The following is a 19,130-nucleotide window of genomic DNA, read 5'->3' on the forward strand; positions in this document are numbered from 1 at the left end:
GTGCCAAAAATTATCAAGGGTTCATTCTGTTAATGAGAACATATCATGTCAATAGAAATGTAATACTTTGCAACGTTTGCATTTATCATTATATGAGCAATATAAGGATATATGATTTTTCTTGACAAAAACTATCCCAAGGTAATTTACCATTCCGTTGACAACTTTGCCGGTCATGCATTTTTTAAATTTTGAATAGTTTTCTTGTGACCTATGTGCTAAAAAATTACTGAATATTTTTTGGTGTACAAGAACTGGAAGTAGGTGTACCAGTTTGGTGAAAATTTGATGTTGCTAAAAATAGGCATCTAAGTTTGGCCAGTTTTTTGTTTCAAGAACCTGAAAATAATATATCAGATTTTAAAGCTACATATATATATTTAAAATTTGTGGAATTGTTTACTTTTGAGAACATGGTATCGGTTTTCGAAATTGAACATTAAATTGATATGGTTTTGGACCTAAAAGGGAACCCTGGTGTACACCCTGGGATGGCAACATTAAATCATCCCTAGCACAGGCCAATGGGGCATTTAGAATTTTTGAAAAGTATCTTACAGGTTCTCTTGCATAGTACTACAAAATGCACATGGGTTTTATTAAATTGGTTCGTAGGCAAAATTCAATTGAAGGTGTAACAGGTCCTTTACAATGTAGTCGCCTTTTACGATCATGCAATACGGGCAGCAGGTACAATTCTTACGCCTTAATAAACAAAACCTCCAGCGTTTTAACTGTACCATTGTTAGGGTTTGGAATATTTATAAACAAAACGAACTTGAAACCTTATAATTTGTTATCCATTCGTATAATCAATCAATATTTCCACAAAACGATAAGGCAATATAGGATCACCCTGCCCGCAACCTTTCCGTATATTAAGAAGGCTATAAGACCTGGTCTCACTAAAACCGTAGCTAACCTTAAACCTTGGACCGTAGTTGTGAACCGTACTATCCCGCACTTGACATTAGCGGGCCGTAGTAGATCGTACTTCTGACCTTGGTTGACCAAGTATAGTATGCCATAATAAGCCGAAGTACCTCGGTACCACGGTATGTTTAAACTACGGTCTACTACGTATACGTCAAGACTGCAACTGTGATCAGGCCTTTAGGATTGTTCTGCACAGTATAAATGCCGAGTACAAACGAACAAAATGTTGGTACAGGTACAGAAAGTATGTCGAAAAGGCGGATTATCTAAAAAAAATGTTCAAGTTAGTGCAGTGCAAAATTGCAACAGAGTCAACAATGGTCAAATATTGCTGTACACAATGTATTGCAAGTTATCAGTTTAAATTTCCATTCACACCACACAAATTACAGGGGGAACCGGATAAGGGTAACTACAGTTACCCATAGCCTCCTCTTAAATTTTAAAAAATCAATCATAGCTCCTCTATTGCGCCTGTATACTAAGGATGGCAACTTAAGACATCTCAATCTTTCTTCGCACGAATAATTCTCAATCCAGGCAGTAATTTGGTAACCCGTCTTCGAACGCTTTCTAAAAGTCCAATGTCTTGTTGAGTTTTTATCCGAGTGTATGTATGATCTACTGATGCCGCAAAGTATTCGGTTCGCCTTGTTCAAAGCGGCTTGCATATGAGTTTTAAAGCTTAATTTATTATTGATAATTATTCCAAGGTCTTTCTCTTCTCTTTCTTCGGTCAAATGTACTGGTGTTCTGCCATCAATATCTTTACATAAATGAAGGCCACCAGGCCTTTAACTTTTTCCCTCAGGCAGAAGAAAAAGCACAAGGTTTAAACTGTATTCCAAGATCTGATACTTTCACAAAGTTTTTTTTTTTTTCAAATGTTTAATGGTGTGTAAAAATAATCTTGACCATCAATATCCAAATGATCTTAGGTTTGAAAATTTTTGTTTACAATGTATCTAGACTTTTCGTCCCGGAAATGTTATTTCCAATGCATGAAGACGTTTCGTCACGAAAATGCTTCGCTTCGCCCTCACGTTTAGTCCTTACTAGAGACAGTTATCCCGCAACGGAAAAAATGAAAGCAATATTTCATCTAAAACATCAAAATTGTTACAATAATGATTTTTGTAATTTGAATCATATTAATTCGGAAGCAAATAAATTTCATGACGAAATGGAGATTTGTTATCATGACTACACAATGGAAGAAAGACAACTTTAAAAAAAAATTAGGATAAACTTTGTCTACTGATCAAATAACGCGTGACAGACGATGGACATTTTCTAAATATCCAAGGTGGCGTAATCTTCCAACTTACGGCAGTTAATAAGGTATGGATATTTACCACATCCTTATTAATTATCGATAATTTTATAAGCACATGTATACATTATCAGATTATATCTACATAATGTATTAAAGCACGTTTAGAGGTTGCCACTAAACCATTCAAACACATTAATTTAGCCGCTTTCATCACATGTAGGCCTACAGGAGCTTGACGTTCTGATAATAGATATAGTATATTCATCAAACTACGTAATAGGAAGTAAATTTTTGGTCCGAATGACAAAAATCATACATAAAATGTTCGTATAACTCGAAGTGAGATTTTTTTATTTTCAAGAATTTATTTTTAACACTCGGACATATAAGATATGTGTAACATGAGGAGGCATATAAATATAATTGACAGATCTAGAATGGACAGATAAATATGGTAATTAACAGTTATATATACATACATATGTGTATTATAACACCAGCCACACACATACATACAATGTATACGTTCAACCATACATATCCTCATGCATTTACGTGTGTACGTATATAACCTGCCACACATACACAATTCATACGATCAAAAATCTAATGTTCTCACACATGTACATGAGCATGTAGTTATACAATTTAGTCACGCGCTCGCACACGCACCTTGTAAATCCACATTATATGTATAAATGTGTACATATAAATTACTTAAAATTTCAATCAGAACAAACAGATAAACAACTGCACAGGAATTAATTACAAAAGAGGGGACATTTTGGTTAGGAAAATAGATCAACCTGTCAGAACTTGTTGGTTGCATATTGATAAAAAAAACAACTTTAAACTTATCAATATTTGGGTTTGTATAATAATAGCGAGGTATATATTTATTTCTTAGAGTCGATAAAGTAATATTGTTGCATATAAACAAATAATGAAATTCATCACCAATGCTTTCGGCGCATAAATTACATAAACGATTCACTTTTGGGATATTATACCATCTACCCGTTTCTATAGGAAATTTAATATTCGAAGTACGCAGTTTTGTTATTTGTATTCTGGCATGTTCTGACAAATTTAATAAATATTTTTCCATACAAAATTCTGTTTTAAATACAGAATATAATTGTCCACGAGATGAGTTAGCACAGTCGGAAAACCATCTTTGTATAAACTGATCAATCAGACGTTGTTTCAAAACATCTTTGTAGAAATTATCAGGCATCAGTATTTTATTATCGAATATAAAGGAAAATCCAGTTTCGTTAAAAATACTTTGTAAACATTTAATCCATTTAAAAGAAAAATTAGCATCATTTTGCAAATGTAAGGCCAATTGTAATAAAATGCTACTTAGTTTGTTATCATTACTTAGAAGTCTATTCCAAAAACCTACTAATCTTAATTTAACATTTATTTCTAATGGCACACGACCTAGCTCACCATAAATCATAAAATTTGGAGTAGTAGACCTCACTTTCAGGCATCCTCTATACTCCAGGGCTTCCGATCACTAACGATCTCTACACCCCTGGACTATCTCATAGTGAAATTGAAGGCAGTTAAGCGGAAAGCATTTGACCAATCACAGGCCAGCAAAGATTTCCTTTGAAGACTACAGAGAGAGCGATGACTAACATCAAAGCCAGAGTCAACCACAGTGTACAGTTATACGGCTCTTTTGATGTCCATCAAAGGACTGAATTACCTGTTCTATTGTGTTGCCTCCAGTTTTACTATGAGATCGTCCAGGGGTGTAGAGATCGTAAGTGATCGGAAGCCCTGGAATATCGAGGATGACTTTCAGGATTCTTTTGCAAAGTTTAAGATGAATCTGTTCAATTATTTTCAAATTTTCGAATCCCCATACCTCTGATCCATACAATAGGATAGGCTCTACTAAAGAATCAAAGAGTTTTAGTTGTATATCTATCGGAAGAGAAAGATTCCTGATTTTTTTTATATATAGGAAATATTGACTTTTGTGCCTGATCGATTAGTCTACGTCTCGCGTTGACAAAGTTGCCACTGTAATTAAAAGTAATTCCTAAATAAGTAAAATTATCTGCATTTTCTAAAGTTTCGTTTTGCATAATACATGATTCTGTTTCCTTTTTTTCTTACAAAATACCATAATTTTTGTTTTATTTACATTAATTTTAAGCTTCCAAGTTTCACAATAAAGCTGTATTACATTTAAAGCACTTTGAAGACCTTCTGGACTTTCTGAGAATAACACAGTATCATCGGCGTATAAAAGAACAAAGATTTCAACAAAAATGTGAAGTTCGTTAAAAAGTTTATCTCTTACAGTTTCAAGTGGATGAATACCTAGAGAGGCAAAATAACTTTCTATGTCATTAAGGAACACGGAAAAGAGAAAGGGAGATAGGTTTTCTCCTTGTCTGACTCCAATTAACCCCGGAAGAAATCAGACTTTCTGGAATTGAATTGAACACATGATTTAATATTATTATACATGTTAAAAAATAACTTTGAAACATTTACCATTTACATTACTGTTATGTAATTTTTGGCAAAGGCCTGCTCTCCATACGGTATCAAATGCCTTTTTGGCACAGTCTCACAAATGCAATCACACAAAAGCCTATACTTCTTGATCACTGTTTTTAGTGCGATTACATCTTTGGGTATGAACAATATTAGTTCTTTGAACATTTTACTCGGCAAAATAGACTTTACGCCTATGCACATTATCAGAGACATTATATAACAACTGCTATATTACAATCAATTTGTGAAGGACAAAACTCTAAAGAACAGGAGGACTAAAGAACAACATAATATTTACACTAAACTGGTATTGCTATTTATAAAAAAATGATTAATTATATGATATTAGCATTTTCAGTAATTACTCTAGATCGGTTAATACATTTATTGTTTCCTTATGTTTTACAGAATGTCTACATGCAAATATCATTTCAATTGGAACCAGTCCAGGAGAAAAATTGTGTGAACAAAATGAAAGAAATAATTTTCAACTGTGGTAGCTTAACATCGTAACAGTTTTGATCTGAAAATAATTACAGTGTACTATCATCATCTTCAAATTCCATTTATATAATACATTTAAAAATGCTCCACCGCCGACAGAGCATGAATTTATGTATTTGTATTTATTATAGATAGCAGAAGCTATATCTATTAGTGTAAAGTCTAATTTATAATAGTTGTTTTAGAGTTTATAAATAGATTAACTCTAATGTTATTTATATATATTGTGAATCTGATGTTGATATACTGTAGGCTACATAGGGATCTTGTATGTTTGTATGATTAATATGAATGTTATGTTATTATGTATTATTGAAATATGAACTTGTACTTAATGAGTCTTGTTTATATCTTGTTACAGACTCTGCGCTTATACGCTTCTTCGATTACGCAGGTACACTTGTACATATATAGAGGCAATACAACATCATGACGTAGAAGATGGATTGTGTTATTATTTTCTAACAATATACCCATATGTATCATCTGGGACCTAACCCAACCCAGCAACAAATAAATCATTGTTCTATGAAAAAAAAAATCGCAAAATTGTCGACCCTCAAACATGGCACAATTGTATTGGCTATTATACAAAGAGACTAAGGCAAAATACATTTTAAACGAGCATGTAATGCAATAAAATAGTTAGATTGAAATGTTAACATATCTTTATTGATGTTTTCCATTTTTCTCTGACATGTTGTCTTCGTTTGTGTATTCAGTGACTATACTCAGCATTGTCTTGTAAAATGTTTTCAGTATGCGTATACTCCAGTATATGTTCAAACTATCGAGAACAAAACTAGTGACAATCATAACAAATGGTATTTTTCCCAAGAGAGCAAAATCGTCAGATCCAATGTAACTATAGATTTTATACCAGAACTTTGGCAGCGACAGCACCCTGGTAGTGACAAAGGTGAAGGTAAGTAAGCATCCGTTCACTAAGAAAACTTTACTGGATGTTTTGACTTTTTCCTTAATGAGAAGCCATCTACAACAAAATATTAGTGGTTATTTAATTCATTGTAACGTACCGATAATTCATTGTTTTGTAAAAAACTATGCGTCAATGCATTTAAGTGACTTGATTGACGATATGGAATATAAGTATAATATTTTTTTTTTTTTCTGTGCCTTTTATCTTTTTTCATACCCCGATGAAAAAAAAAAATAGTGACTTCAATTATACAAATATCGGAGTGTTCCCATATTGGAAACCGGTTTGTTGTTTCCCAAAGTAAAAAAAAAATAAGGATAATATTAGGCCTATGTGAATTTTTAAAGTATTAGTAAAAATAAAAGACAGAAAAAACTTATATTCCACGCTGTATACAGTTTTAATCTTAACTTATATCTAAAAGTGTAAAGTCTACTCATTATTGTGTTTTCTGGAAAAAGGACAGAATTGTCGGCTAAAAGTATTGATAATGTCTAATATACTATTTGTTTATTGATGTTTAGTTTGTCAGTTTTATAATTAAATGTGCATACCTGAACCAAAATATTTTCAAAAAATGTAACGGAATATAAGTTTGAACAATTTTGGAAAGATAAAATAACAATTAGCTTCCATAAATGAGTCTTGTTGTGTATACTGGTATCATCCTGTTTACATTATATATATGATATTATGCGTTAAAGGAGACATACAGAGCACAATGAATCTGCATTGTTCACATAGATTATATAGTGGGCCTTTAAAGAAGATAATACAAAAACTAAAATGTTACAAAAAACAAGCTGTAGTATGTTACATTACCTCAGATTTACAAATAGAGTTGAGAATTCCATCATCATTTTATAGTTTGCAAAGTAGGGTAATATTCCATAAGTCTGTAATAAAGACAGTAGATGACAATACATTAGATCCAGTCATACTACATACATCTGTGTGTAGGCGTCAAATTGTCTTCCTGTTCAGCCACATGCACATGGTCGCTTAGTAAACCTATAAGTTTAACCTGGTAAAACATCCCCATTGAATTTTCTGTTTATTTTTTATTCATATATTCACACTCTATCCTTGTCCTCAAAACCCCATTTGAGAAGGAAACCTGCATTAGAGAAGGAAGAAATTTTATTTCTTTCATACCTACAGGTGTAATACTGGCTGGTCCAGGGCAATACACTCATGTCGCCTGCGGCTGTATTGCATGTCTACCCATGCAATAAAGCCTCGTGACGTCACGGCGTCAACAAAATCTCTATTTCCTCGGTAAAATTTAAACGTTTTTTTCACAAATATGACTGGTTTTACTATAAAAGATGCACACGATGAAATTTGTGTTGAAAATATCACATAAAATTTCATGTATGGAAAATTGATTTCCAGTCGTGGATTTCTTCGAATTTATTTCAAAATGGCTGGATATTATAGTTGTAAAATTTCAATAAAACATCGAGGTATGAAAGAAAAATACTCTTTCATAAGTGGATATGAAGGATAGGGATATTCTACCCTCGGGATCACAAAATGTTGCAAAACCCTCGGCAAGCCTCGGGTTTTACTACATTTTGTGACCCTCGGGTAGAATATCCCTATCCTTCATATCCACATATGAACGAGTCTTATATTACGCAACAGTTTTGTATACATAGATGAAATATCATTTAAACAACTTTTCAAAGCATTAGTAAGACCACATTTAGAATACGCTGCAAGCGTCTGGAATCCATACAGAACAAAGGACATCGAATCTATAGAAAAAGTACAGCGGAGGGCAACCAAACTAATTCCAGGGCTTAGAGATCTACCCTACAGCGAGAGATTAAAGTGTCTAGGTTTACCTTCACTATCCTACCGGAGACTGAGGGGAGACATCATAAATGTATACAAGATAATGAACAATTTCCATGACGAAAGGGTTACCATTGCAATATTTGAGCATGATACCGCATCCCGGACGAGAGGCCATTCGCAAAAATTAAAGAAAAAACATTGCAAGTTAGATATACGGAAATATTCCTTTGAATTTAGAACTATCGATATATGGAACAGTTTGCCAGAAAATATCATAAACTCAACAACAATAAGAGATTTCGAGACAAGTCTAGACAAGCACTGGGCTAATTTGGAACTTAAATACAACCACTTGTGGAGCTATAAAATGGAACACGGACGTGCCAATTAACTAACTTCATTTAATAATTGATATCACTTAATTACTAATTGTACATCATGGATATTATTTCATTGTATTTCATTGTATGAGATATGGACATAGAGGCATGTTACTTGCCTGCGTCTATAAAATATCTTATCTTATCTTATCTTAACAGATATTCCGTTTTTGGTCAGCTGATTATTTTGTAAGGTGTTTTAAATCACTTAAACGCTTACAAATAAAGAGCAATAGCACTGAGCTTCTGCCTGAAGAAGATTACGTTTGTCAGATCATTAGAGCATTTTAACCGCTCGATTATATAATGAGCTTACTTCAAAGGATCATATCCATGGTGATTACCCATAATTCACTTCCCATATGTATGAAATAATGGCGGCCCCAAACTGAAGCTGTCAGTGTGTAGGATTGAATTTTGAAGATTGTCTTTTTTCTTATATTTTCATGTACGTGATACCTTAGAAGTGCTTTGCACTTCGTGCCAGAAAGGGCACGGAGGGCTGCGACTTTATAATAGGGATACCACAACTGAAAAGTGACATGCTTATAAATGTATGGAATCTCATGCCTACACGTGTAATATAGGTTGGTCTAGGGAAATAAACCCATGTCGCCTGAAGCTGTATTTCATGGCTACTCATGCAATAAAGCCTCGTGACGTCACAGCGTCAACAAAATTACTATTTTCTGGGTACAAATTCGGTACAACATTTTTTCAGATACTAGTCTGGGTTTACTCAAAAGGATGCAAACAACAGGATTTTCGTTGAAAATATCACGCAACTTCCTTGTATTTATGAAGAATTGATTTGCAGTTGCAGTTTTTTCCCAAATTTATTTCAAACTGGCGGAAAATCATAGTAGTAAAATTGCCTTCAAACGTTGAGGTATTAGAGAAAAGTACTCTTTCATACGTTGATATGAAATATAGGGATATTCTACAATCGGGACCATAAAACGTTAATCTAGCGGCTTCGGTTAGAATATTCACTATCCTTCATATCCACATATGAAGGAGTCTTATAGTCTAACACTGCCAACAATGCCATCATCCTCATTGTATTGTTAAAAAATGATTCAATCTTGTAACGAACTTTTTTATTCGTTTAAAAATTATATATGAGATATGCTCCGATTTTCCTCTATTCTAATTGGTTAGTACATGGTCACGTGGAGTCGCATACATTTGTATGTAGCATAACAACTCTTTGTTTCTATTTTTAGAAGCATCGAGTCAATATACCTTCAATGACGTCATAACCAAAACGTTACGTTCTTCAGGATGACGTTATATGACCATCAGTCATCTTGTTATTAATATAAACATCATATAGTTATTTTGACATTAGTGAAAGGAACTACATATCTGTTATACCGCCTTGGTAAAATGTAAAATAATGACCATTAGCGATGACGTACCAAGGCGGTATATAACACCATATGGACCTCAAAAAGGGTCAATAATTGATAATTATAGATCCATACAGCCTATGCTACAGGTATTGCAAACTACACATATGTATCAATCTGTATCTGTTTGAATCTATGTATTTATCATTTAATTGTTTTTATTTTATTTTCTTCTTACTGTTATCACAAAAACCTTTAGATAGGAAAATGGTATACTTACAAATACATAATAGCTTGCGCAAATAGTGGCAGCGTGGTGAAAATAATACAGGACTGTTTCCATGTTTTGTTCATAGTCCATCAACATAGCAGCTGCGTCTGTATAAAACATAGACACGCACAGTCCATTTCGTAAGTGACAGTCTAAACTCTAATAATATTATAGCCTGGTTGATAGGGCACTTTTTACTATCAAGGCCTGGTTGATAGTGCATAATTGCCTCATATTATTGTCATGGGATGGAAAAGTGCACGAGCAGAAGGCACATTGAGGCATAATTACATGTACCCGCATAGTGTCCGATCTAAAGATCCACGGAGGCAAAATTACCCCCATAGTGCATGAGCTAAAATTCCATGGGGGCATCATTACCCCATAGTGCCCGAGCTAAAGGTCTACGGAGGCATCATTACTCCCATATTGCCCGAGCTAAAGGTACATGGAGGCATCATTGCCCCATAGTGCCCGAGCAAGGTCCAAGGCTGCATCACTGCTTCCATAGTGCTCGAGCTAAAGGTCCACGGAGGCATCATTACCCCCATAGTGCCCGAGCAGAAGGCCCCGAGCTAAAGATCCACGGAGGCACAATTACTCAATCTAATTAAAATTAGACTTGTAATTCCGGTCCACGACGATACTCTACGTTACGCTCCAATACAAGGGTTAGGGTTAGGGTTAGGGTTAGCGTAATGTAGAGTATCGTAGTGTAGTGGAATTACAAGTCTAATTTTAATTCGATTGCACAATTACCCCCATAGTGCCGAGCTAAAGGTCCAAAGGAGGCATCATTACCCCTAAAGTGCCCGAGCTAAAGGTCCACTGAGGAATCATTGCCCCCATAGTGCCAGAGCTAAAGTTCAAGGGAGGCACAATTATCCCATAGTGCCCGAGCTAAAGGTCCAGGGAGGCATCTTTACCCCATAGTGCCCGAGCTAAAGGTCCAAGGAGGCATCATTGCCCCCATAGTGCCCGAGCTAAAGGTCCAAGGAGGCATAATTGCCCCCATAGTGCAAGTTAAAGGCCCACGGAGGCATAATTACCTCCATAGTGCCCGAGTTGAAGGCCCACGGAGGCATAGTTTCCCACATAGTGCCTGAACTGAAGGCCTAAGGAGGAATAATTATCCCGATAGTGCATGAGCAGAAGGCCAACGGAGGCATCATTACCCCATAGTGCCCGAGCAGTAGGCCCACGGAGTTATAATTAACCCGATAGTGCCGGAGCAGAAGGTGCAAGGAGGAAAGCCCACGGAGGCATCATTACCCCCATAGTGCCCGAGCTGAAGTCTCACGGGGCATCATTACCCTTATAATGGCCGAGCAGAAGACCCACGCAGGCACAATTACCCCATAATGCAAGAGCAAAAGGTCCATTGAGGCATTATTACCCCCATTGTGCCCGAGCTAAAGATACATAGAGGCAGATTTACCCCATCGTGCCCGAGCTTAAGGTCCACGGGGGCATCATTACCCCAAAGTGCCCGAGCAAAAGGTCCACAGAGACATCATTACCCCCAAAGTGCCCGAGCTAAAGGTCCACAGTGGCATCATTACCCCCATAGTGCCCGAGCTTAAGATTCACATAGGCGCAATTACCCCCATAGTGCCCGAGTTTAAGGTCCACGGTGGCATCATTGCCCCATAGTGCCCGAGCTTAAGATCCATAGAGGCACAATTACCCCCATAGTGCCCGAGTTTAAGGTCCATGGAGGCACAATAACCCCCATAGTGCTCGAGCTAAAGGTCCACGGAGGCATCATTGCCCCCATAGTGCCCGAGCAAAAGATCCACAGAGGCACAATTACATCCATAGTGCCCTAGTTTAAGGTCCACGGAGGCACAATTACCCCCAGGAGGCACAATTACCCCCATAGTGCCCGAGCTAAAGAACCATAGAGGCACAATTACCCCCACAGTGCCCGAGTTTAAGGTCCATGGAGGCACAATTACCCCCATAGTGCTCGAGCTAAAGGTCCACGGTGGCATCATTGCTCCATAGTGCCCAAGCTAAAGTTCAAGGGAGGCACAATTATCCCATTGTGCCCGAGCTAAAGGTCCACGGAGGCATCTTTACCCCATAGTGCCCGAGCTAAAGGTCCAAGGAGGCATCATTGCCCCCATAATGCAAGTTAAAGGCCCATGGAGGCATAATTACCTCCATAGTGCCCGAGTTGAAGGCCCACGGAGGCATAATTTCCCACATAGTACCTGAACTGAAGGCCAACGGAGGCACCATTACCCCATAGTGCCCGAGCAGTAGGCCCACGGAGTCTTAATTAACCCGATAGTGCCGGAGCAGAAGGTGCAAGGAGGAAAGCCCACGGAGGCATCATTACCCCCATAGTGCCCGAGCTGAAGTCTCACGGGGCATCATTACCCCTATAATGGCCGAGCAGAAGACCCACGCAGGCACAATTACCCCATAATGCAAGAGCAAAATGTCCATTGAGGCATTGTTACCCCCATTGTGCCCGAGCTAAAGATATATATAGGCAGATTTACCCCATCGTGCCCGAGTTTAAGGTCCACGGGGGCTTCATTACCCCAAAGTGCCCGAGCAAAAGGTCCACAGAGACATCATTACCCCCAAAGTGCCCGAGCTAAAGGTCCACAGTGGCATCATTACCCCCATAGTGCCCGAGCTAAAGATCCACATAGGCACAATTACCCCCATAGTGCCCGAGTTTAAGGTCCACGGTGGCATCATTGCCCCATAGTGCTCGAGCTAAAGATCCATAGAGGCACAATTACCCCCATAGTGCCCGAGTTTAAGGTCCATGGAGGCACAATAACCCCCATAGTGCTCGAGCTAAAGGTCCACGGAGGCATCATTGCCCCCATAGTGCCCGAGCAAAAGATCCACAGAGGCACAATTACATCCATAGTGCCCTAGTTTAAGGTCCACGGAGGCACAATTACCCCCATAGTGCCCGAGCTAAAGATCCATAGAGGCACAATTACCCCCACAGTGCCCGAGTTTAAGGTCCATGGAGGCACAATTACCCCCATAGTGCTCGAGCTAAAGGTCCACGGTGGCATCATTGCCCCCATAGTGCCCGAGCTAAAGATCCATAGAGGCACAATCACCCCCATAGTGCCCGAGTTTAAGGTCCATGGAGGGACAATTACCCCCATAGTGCTCGAGCTAAAGGTCCACGGAGGCATCATTGCCCCCATAGTGCCCGAGCAAAAGATCCACAGAGGCACAATTACATCCATAGTGCCCGAATTAAGGTCCACGGAGAAACAATTACCCCATAGTGCCTGAGTTTAAGGTTCACGGTGGCATCATTGCCCCCATAGTGCCCGAGCTAAAGATCCATAGAGGCACAATTACCCCCAAAGTGCCCGAGTTAAAGGTCCAAGGTGGCATCATTACCCCCATAGTGCCAGAGCTAAAGATCCACAGAGGCACAACTACTCCCATAGTGCCCGAGTTTAAGGTCCACGGTGGCATCATTGCCCCATAGTGCCCGAACCAAATGATCCATAGAGGCACAATTACCCCCATAGTGCCTGAGTTTAAGGTCTACGGAGGCACAATTTCCCCAATAGTGCCCGACTTAAAGATCCATTGAGGCACAATTATCCCCAGAGTGCCCGAATTTAAGATCCACGGAGGCACAATTACCCCCATAGTGACCGAGCTCAAGGTCCACGGTGGCATCATTGCCCCCATAGTGCCCGAGCTGAAGATCCATAAAGGCACAATTACCCCCATAGTGTCCGAGTTTAAGGTCCACGGAGGCATCATAACCCCATAGTGCCTGAGCTAAAGGTCCAAGAAGTCATCATTGCATCAATAGTGCCCGAGCTAAAGATCCACGGAGAAATATTATCCCGATATTGCCGGAGCAGAAGGTCCATGGAGGCCTAATTACTCCGATAGTTTCGAAGCAGAAGGCCCACGGAGGAATAATAACCCCCATAGTGCCCGAGCTTTAGGCCCGCGGAGACATCATTACCCTCATAGTGCCTGAGCAAAAGGCCTACGGAGGCATCATTACCCCAATTGTGCCCGAGCAGAAGGCCCACAGAGGCATAATTATCCCGTAAGTGCCGGAGCAGAATTCCCACGGAGGCATTATTACTCCAATAGTGCCTGAGCAGAAGGCCCACGGAGGCATCATCACCCTTTAAGTGCTCGACCTGAAGACCCAAGGAGGCATCATTATTCCCATAGTGCCCGGACTTAAGGCCCACGGAGGCATCACTACCCCCAAAGTAGCCGAGCAGAAGGCCCACAGAGGCATAATTATCCCGTTAGTGCCGGAGCAGAATTCCCACGGATGCATTATTACTCCTATAGTGCCTGAGCAGAAGGCCCACGGAGGCATCATCACCCTTTAAGTGCTCGACCTGAAGGCCCAAGGAGGCATCATTATTCCCATAGTGCCAGGGCTTAAGGCCCAAGGAGGCATTACTACCCCCCAAAGTGGCCGAGCAAAAGGCCCTTGGATGCAACACTACTCCCGTAGTGTCCGAGTAGAAGGCCCACGAAGACATAATTACTCCGATAATGCCTGAGTAGAAGGCCTAAGGAGGCATCATTACAACCCTGAGTGCTCAAGCAGAAGGCCCACGGAGTCATCACTACCCCTATAGTGGCCGAGCAGAAGGCCCAAGGAGGCATCATTACCCCAAAGTGGCCGAGCGGAAGGCCCACGGAGGCATCATTACCCAATAGTGGCCGAGCAGAAGACCCACGGAGGCATCATTACCCCATAGTGGCCGAGCAGAAGACCCACGGTGGCATCAATTACCCAATAGTGGCCGAGCAGAAGACCCACGGTGGCATCATTATCCAACAGTGGCCGAGTAGAAGGCCCACGGAGGCATCATTACCGTATAGTGGCCGAATAGAAGGCCCACGGAGTCATCATTACCCAATAGTGGCCGAGTAGAAGGCCCACGGAGTCATCATTACCCAATAGTGGCCGAGCAGAAGGCCCACGGAGTCATCATTATCCCATAGTGGCCGAGCAGAAGGCCCACGGAGGCATCATTACCCAATGGCTGAGCAGAAGGCCCACGGAGGCATCACTACACCTGAAGTGGCCGAGCAGAAGGCCCATGGAGGCATCATTACCCCATAGTGGCCGAGCAGAAGGCCCACGGAGTCATCATTACCCAATAGTGGCGGAGCAGAAGGCCCACGGAGGCATCACTACACCTAATAAAGTGGCCGAGCAGAAGGCCCACGGAGGCCTTATTACCCAATAGTGGCCGAGAAGAAGACCCACAGAGGCATCTATACCCCTAAAGTGGCCGAGCAGAAGGCCCACGGAGGCATCATTACCCAATAGTGGCCGAGCAAAAGACCCACGGAGGCATCTATACGCCTTAAGTGCCCGAGCAGAAGGCCCATGGAGGCATCATTACCCCATAGTGGCCGAGCAGAAGGCCCACGGAGTCATCATTACTTCTATAGTAGCCGAGCAGAAGGCCCATGGAGGCATCATTACCCAATAGTGGCCGAGCAGAAGGCCCACGGAGGCACCATTACCCCATAGTGTCCGAGCAGAAGGCCCACGGAGGCATCATTACCCCATAGTGGCCGAGCAGAAAGCCCACGGAGGCATCATTACCCAATAGTGGCCGAGCAGAAGACCCACGGAGGCATCACTACTCCTAAAGTGCCCGAGCAGAAGGCCCACGGAGGCATCATTACCCAATAGTGGCCGGGCAGAAGGCCCAAGGAGGCATCATTACCGTATAGTGGCCGAGTAGAAGGCCCACTGAGTCATCATTACCCAATAGTGGCCGAGTAGAAGGCCCACGGAGTCATCATTACCCAAAAGTGGCCGAGTAGAAGGCCCACAGAGGCCTTATTACCCAATAGTGGCAGAGCAGAAGGCCCACGGAGGCCTTATTATCCAATAGTGGCCGAGTTGAAGGCCTGCGGAGTCATCATTACCCAATAGTGGCCGAGCAGAAGGCCCATGGAGCCATCATTACCCCCTTGCATGTCTGTTATGAAAATCATTAATGTTATTATTGTATAATCTCACCTGCTAAAAAATACCCTGTTGCAATCGCGCCACAGATTCTTATCGCTGAACGGTCACTCCTAGATAGACAAAACATTACGGGAAATTGTGAACGCAGATTGTTAAAAATCATTTACAAAGTTATGTCCTTGTATATCAACGGCTCATAGACAATTAAATATTTTAGAAAACGTAATCATCTGTTCAGTAGCGGAAGAAAACTGGTTTAACAAGATAATACTGTGTACCACTACAATTTAAATGCCTAGTTGTCGATTTGTTAAAATGATCTAATTGCTCATTTGGTATATTTACTTATACATTATTTTATCTTGTAGAGGAAAGACGCAGTATTACTTAATTTACTGTGACTAATAAGAAATAGACTTGATCAAATTGGTGTTAATTAGTTAAATAAAAAAAGACCGAGATGGTAATATTTTATCGCTGATACCAATCAGCTGTATTTTAGACTTTTTGCTAAAATAAGAATATCATATATTTATTTCTGATTTCTGTTGTCCCTGATTTTCATATTATTAAAATGATACTAGTATCGTTGTGCTTACTCAAACACGACTTGCACTAAACTATGATTGTAACAAAGTTAGAGAGTTTACATCATACGATTTGTTGTACAGTAATTACCAAACGGGATCTTGGATGATGACGTCATCAAACAACAAGGTGTACAGACATAAGGTACTGATAACGACACAATGAACACATGACGTCATTCTGAAAGTAAACAAAACATGCATATATATTGTCTTGTGTGAAATGACATACACGTTCCTTATTTTTCCATTCTGTTTTTATCGAACTAATTATGTATTTAATCAGCTCATACAAAATCCGAAATTATATCGAACTCTGTATATTGGAGGTTCATTCATAGTACACGGAGTTACATTGTGTATCATATTCCCCCCTCTACATAGATACATTTCCATGGTCAGTATTGACTTTAAAACGCTACATGCTTACATCAATTCTCAAATTATATACTCAAGCCAACCCAAGTTCAAGGTGAATTAACACCTTACGATTCATCAATTGACTCATAGTATCATAAAATGTGAAAAAAGAACATAGTTACTTAGGTACATTTACGATGAATCGATTAATCATCGAAGTTGGAAAAAAATGGCATAATTTCATGCATTAAACCAAAATGAGTTTTCGACTGTAGTTTTTCATTTCATCACTTTGTGTAAAAAAATTACCGATATATTTTATGTACACATAATTGTAATTTAATGACTTTTAATTTTTACCAAATTCCATTAACTTACATTGATATACCATGAAATCGGTTTGTGTCTTATTTATACTGAACTATACCAACAGTGGTAACCAGGTGTCCTGGAACACTTCCTTAATACTGATGACCGTTATACAGACAACACCTACAAACCATTGGAAGGTTTTATCTGAACACAAATATTGTTAACTTGCAATGTCAGCTTTGATAATGATTGTAATATAAGTCTAGGAAACTTACCTTAAATTCCAATCATTTTGTTGAACTCCAGAGAGAGATGTATAGGACTCCGAAATATGTGGAGATATTCTGGGAAATACTTTTTTGTACAGGAACATCACAACACCAAACGACAGTATAGTCACGGGGTGATATATGTAGGTGAATTGGTTAACCATTCTGTAGTCGACATCTTCCATGGCTTTACTCTTTGTGGATATGTGTTTAATGTAAAACATGTATAACAAACGATCGAATCTTTCCAGTCTAAAATTATTAATAATGATTAATGATTATATACAAATTTTATCATTTAGATCACAAGCGATAATGTTATTTATAAATCCTTTCATTCTTATAATTATGCAAAATCCATATCCATATCCCCACATCGTTACATAATACCTAACCAGATTGAAACAATCGGTATGTGCAATTTTATCTTTCAAAATGAAGCAAAAGTTATTTATAAACCAAAGTGATAAACTTGGTATGGTAAATTATTTACCTGATTTAGGCGACTTGATCTTTTGTCGTTAGGTATAGTTGTCATAGATACATTTGTATGTTATAACAGAATACGAATTGGGATGTTCATCATTCACTTAATTGTCGAGGACGCAATCTGTGTCCTTTAGATAGGATTAAATTACACTATCTCAGGTTTGATCTTTATTGTCACAATCACCTAATGCATCCACCCGTGGACATAAACATATGATAATGTTTACAATAGTAAATATACATCAATTATTACACAATTGGACATAAACGTATGATAATGTTTACAATAGTAAATATACATCAATTGTTACACATATATTATTAGGCATTGAAGTAATCCTAACCGTGTAGATCAATTAGATTGTCGGTATTTCAACTACTTTGCTAAACCGCTCGCCGACGGCACTTAATAACTGTCTGATGGTTATATAAATAAACATTCAATATTCTTTACATTAATTAGACAAATTTCGTGAGTCTATATCTACATATTCTAAATTTAACTACTGGCTATTTTTTAAATTTTGTTTCAATGTTTCAAAATGATATTTTTTTTTAATAAAACTCATATTTTTAGATTGTATCTGTGTGCAATCATGGTTGAGCTTCCGTTTTATCAAATTATGGTTCTTTGTTCTTGCAATTGCATGATCATAGAAGGTGACGACAGGACGCAGGGTATACCTCACAGGGTCGAGATCTCAGGGCCAAAAAAGAAGCGGTGTCAAAGGAGACTTTGGAAGAAGAAAGTTATTAGGAAAGAAGAGAAAAAATAAGATCCTAATAACTATTAGGCACAATAAGAGATACGAATTTACGATTCAAACGCCAAATGGCACGTTGTCGGAAAACTCTAAGGAATGATGATCTGGCTAAGGTCGCAATGGTGAACATCGCTATAGGTTGATAGCATACTAGGTCATGTTATATTTGTAGTACATGTTATATTTGAAATCAAATGGACCTCCAACCGGCAGTCTCTCGATGAATTTATTGAACATGCCAACACATTCCACAATACCATCAAATTCACTGCCGATATATCATCAGATACCAATATACTTTCAGACACTAGATCCACCTTAGTTGAAGGGGCCATTAGTACTGACTTGTATTCCAAACCTACTGATTCTCATCTATACCTCCGTCCGACCAGT

The 19,130-nt window shown here is 39.0% G+C and overlaps 1 protein-coding gene across 1 annotated transcript; it reads right to left on the reverse strand.

Moving 5' to 3' along the window:
- Positions 1–2,541: 2,541 nt before the first annotated feature.
- Positions 2,542–18,639, reverse strand: LOC138325717 (TLC domain-containing protein 4-B-like). The gene is made up of 6 exons (XM_069271556.1): positions 17,491–18,639; positions 16,635–16,724; positions 16,008–16,066; positions 9,998–10,095; positions 7,005–7,078; positions 2,542–6,236 (listed from the first exon to the last, which is right to left on the reverse strand). Exons 1-6 carry the CDS (start codon positions 17,706–17,708, stop codon positions 5,912–5,914), a joined length of 864 nt encoding a protein of 287 aa, XP_069127657.1. The 5' UTR covers positions 17,709–18,639; the 3' UTR covers positions 2,542–5,911.
- Positions 18,640–19,130: the final 491 nt, after the last annotated feature.

Source organism: Argopecten irradians, chromosome 6, assembly GCF_041381155.1.
Source record: "Argopecten irradians isolate NY chromosome 6, Ai_NY, whole genome shotgun sequence".
Classification (NCBI taxonomy): Eukaryota; Metazoa; Mollusca; class Bivalvia; order Pectinida; family Pectinidae; genus Argopecten; species Argopecten irradians.

Coding starts and splice junctions, on each gene's coding strand:
- LOC138325717 (XM_069271556.1), bottom strand. CDS start 17,708: ATGTTTTACATTAAACACATATCCACAAAGAGTAAAGCCATGGAAGAT. Junction 16,725..17,490: donor CAAAATGATTGGAATTTAAG/GTAAGTTTCCTA, acceptor GTTTACTTTCAG/AATGACGTCATGTGTTCATT. Junction 6,237..7,004: donor ACTCTATTTGTAAATCTGAG/GTAATGTAACAT, acceptor ATTTTGTTGTAG/ATGGCTTCTCATTAAGGAAA.